Source organism: Bison bison, unplaced genomic scaffold, assembly GCF_000754665.1.
Source record: "Bison bison bison isolate TAMUID 2011002044 unplaced genomic scaffold, Bison_UMD1.0 scf7180017858886, whole genome shotgun sequence".
NCBI classification, from domain to species: Eukaryota; Metazoa; Chordata; class Mammalia; order Artiodactyla; family Bovidae; genus Bison; species Bison bison.
The window spans coordinates 448,901-451,285 of NW_011489458.1; the positions used below are offsets into that span (position 1 = coordinate 448,901).

General features: G+C 60.8%; 1 protein-coding gene across 1 annotated transcript in view; it reads left to right on the forward strand.

Moving 5' to 3' along the window:
- RANGAP1 (Ran GTPase activating protein 1) overlaps nt 1–2,385 on the forward strand; it is a 30,189-nt gene that overhangs the window by 12,332 nt on the left and 15,472 nt on the right. Inside the window, exon 5 of the mRNA XM_010830228.1 lies at nt 649–828. Within this exon, the coding sequence (XP_010828530.1) occupies nt 649–828 (180 nt within the window). The remainder of the gene's footprint in view (nt 1–648; nt 829–2,385) is intronic.

The window sequence follows — 2,385 nt, forward strand, 5'->3', positions numbered from 1 at the left end:
CTTCCGATCTTGAACCCATCTCTGCAGGTCCCCCCTCTCTCTGTGAGAACCCTGACGAGACTCAGTTTCCCCTCCACCACCTCTCATCACACTGGCCCCCGCAGCCTCTTCTGTTGCCTGGATCCCTGTCTCACACCTCCAGCCTCCCTCTGCCTGTCTGTCTGCCCTCCCCAAGTCTGGGGCTGTGTCTTCTGTACCCCTCACGCGCCTCCAAGCCCACTGCGCTCAGGCCCAAGTTCACAGTTCTTGGCCTGGCGCCTGCCTGAGTTGACCCCCGCCTCTCCTGGAGGCTTGTCCCCAGACACACAGCTTGCCGCTTCGTGCTGTGTCCCTCTGCTAGTGGGTTTACTTCTGGCTGGAACCTCCTCGTATTCCATGATTGGCTGCTGCTCATCCAGACTGAGCTCAGATGTGGCCTCCTGCAGGATGCTTTCCCGGATGACCGTACTAAGCCCCAGGCTACAGCTGAATTAAGAGTCCTCTGCAGGGTTTTCAGTCCAATGTAACATGGTCAGCTCTGTACTGAGACAGTCTGTGTCTCTGCCGGGTCCCCACCTGCCAGATGCCCCCCGAGGGCAGGAAGGGCCTGGCACAGAAGTAGCACCTGGTCCCTATCTGTGAAACTGACGCGAGCTCCTCTGTGCCCAGATCTCTCTCGGGGAGGGACTCATCACGGCCGGGGCCCAGCTGGTAGAGCTGGACCTGAGTGACAACGCCTTCGGGCCTGATGGCGTGCGAGGCTTCGAGGCCCTGCTCAAGAGCTCCGCCTGCTTCACACTGCACGAACTCAAGCTCAACAACTGTGGCATGGGCATCGGTGGTGGCAAGGTGGGTGTGGCCACTCCCTCCCCCACATCCCTGTGTCTTCCGCCTTCCTCCCTGCCCGGTCCCCTGGTACATCTGCATCCGCCTGGAGTATGTGCCCTTGGCCACCCACCGTCTGGGATGGTTCGCCTCTTGTTTTTCTCTTCAAAGGACAAAGGCCTCAAAGGCAGCAGCCTATGGCCAGTGGGGACAGGAGATGGATCTGGGAGGGTGGAGTTGCCAAGCAACCATCCTCAGTTCTGTGTTGCCTTAGCAACCCACAGGCAGTATTGCAGACGTGCTCCAACCTGCTGGCTCTGCAGAGCACAGGGTTTGGGCATCACCAGACCCGCTGTGCCCTCGGAACAGCTGCCAGAGCCATGTGAGGGCTGGCATGTGCAGTGGCGGAGGGAGCCCACAGCAAGGGGCCACTCGGGGAGGCCTGGGCGCAGCTCACCTTTGTCCCTGGTCAGACCCTTGCCCAGGGTGCCTCCTCTGTCCTGCCAGCAACCAGGCTGGTCAGAGCAGAAGGGCCAGGGAGGCCAGCCTTGATTATTCTCTTCTTGGCCCGTTCTGGCTGTTTCTGGCCTAGCTTCTAGAAAGGCCAAGCGCCAGTCTGCATTCCCATTCTCCTTCCCTCACCGTCTGACCAAAACGAGCAGGGGGCCCGGACATGGGAACTGACAGCAAACAGGGACGTCTTCTCTTTGAAGACGTGTCACCTTAATTCTCCCCCCTTACTGAGAGGTGGGTGACACTGTCCCTGCCTTTTCAGATAACGGCACTTGAGCTTAGAGCTCTTGGGTCGAGCGCCTCAGATGATGTAGCTAGCGTGGGCCGGATGTGGGATTTGAACCAGCATCCCCGTGGCCGCTCAGAGCAGCAGGAGGCACCTGTGTGTGCTCGAGGCGGCCTAGGCTGAGGAGCCACAGTGGCCTGCCCTGCACATGGCCTGTCACCTCCTGCCCCGTGGGAGGGCGGGCAGCTCACGCTGGGCCGTCTCAGCCTGCAGGCCTCCGGTCTAGGGGCACTAAGCTGTGTGTTAAGACAACAGTGTTTGCCTCAGCGCAGGACACCAGTCCAGCCCCACCCGGAGTAGAGCTGCCTCTGCAGATCCCTCAGGCTGGCCTGCAGCAGAAGTCGGTGGGCTCTGCCCTGAACACACGCCCGACCCCCGCTGGCGGTGTCCCGGGTCCTGTATGTGCCCCGGAGTAGAGCTGTGTGCAGCCACACTGAGCCGGCTCCCTCGTTGCAGAGCAAGGCTAATGCCTTCTGTCTCCCGGGCTGGTTTTGAGGTTGAATGAGGTGTGAAAGCACCTTGGCCGGGAGCGCTCAAGGCCTGGCAGGTGTGTGTAAGTGTCTGCTGCCGCGCTGCCCAGGACCCGTTTACGTCCTCTATACTGCCGTCTCTCCACTTCAACCCACCAGCCGACTGGTGTTTGTGACCTCTTGCTCTGTTGGTGTCACTAGATAGAGGCCACCTCCTGGCACCACCCCAGGGTCAGGGCAAACCACGTTTTAGGTTTTTACCCCCAGCAGGTGAGCCCCCGCTGTATGGCTGGTCAGAGCCTGGGCGGGTGT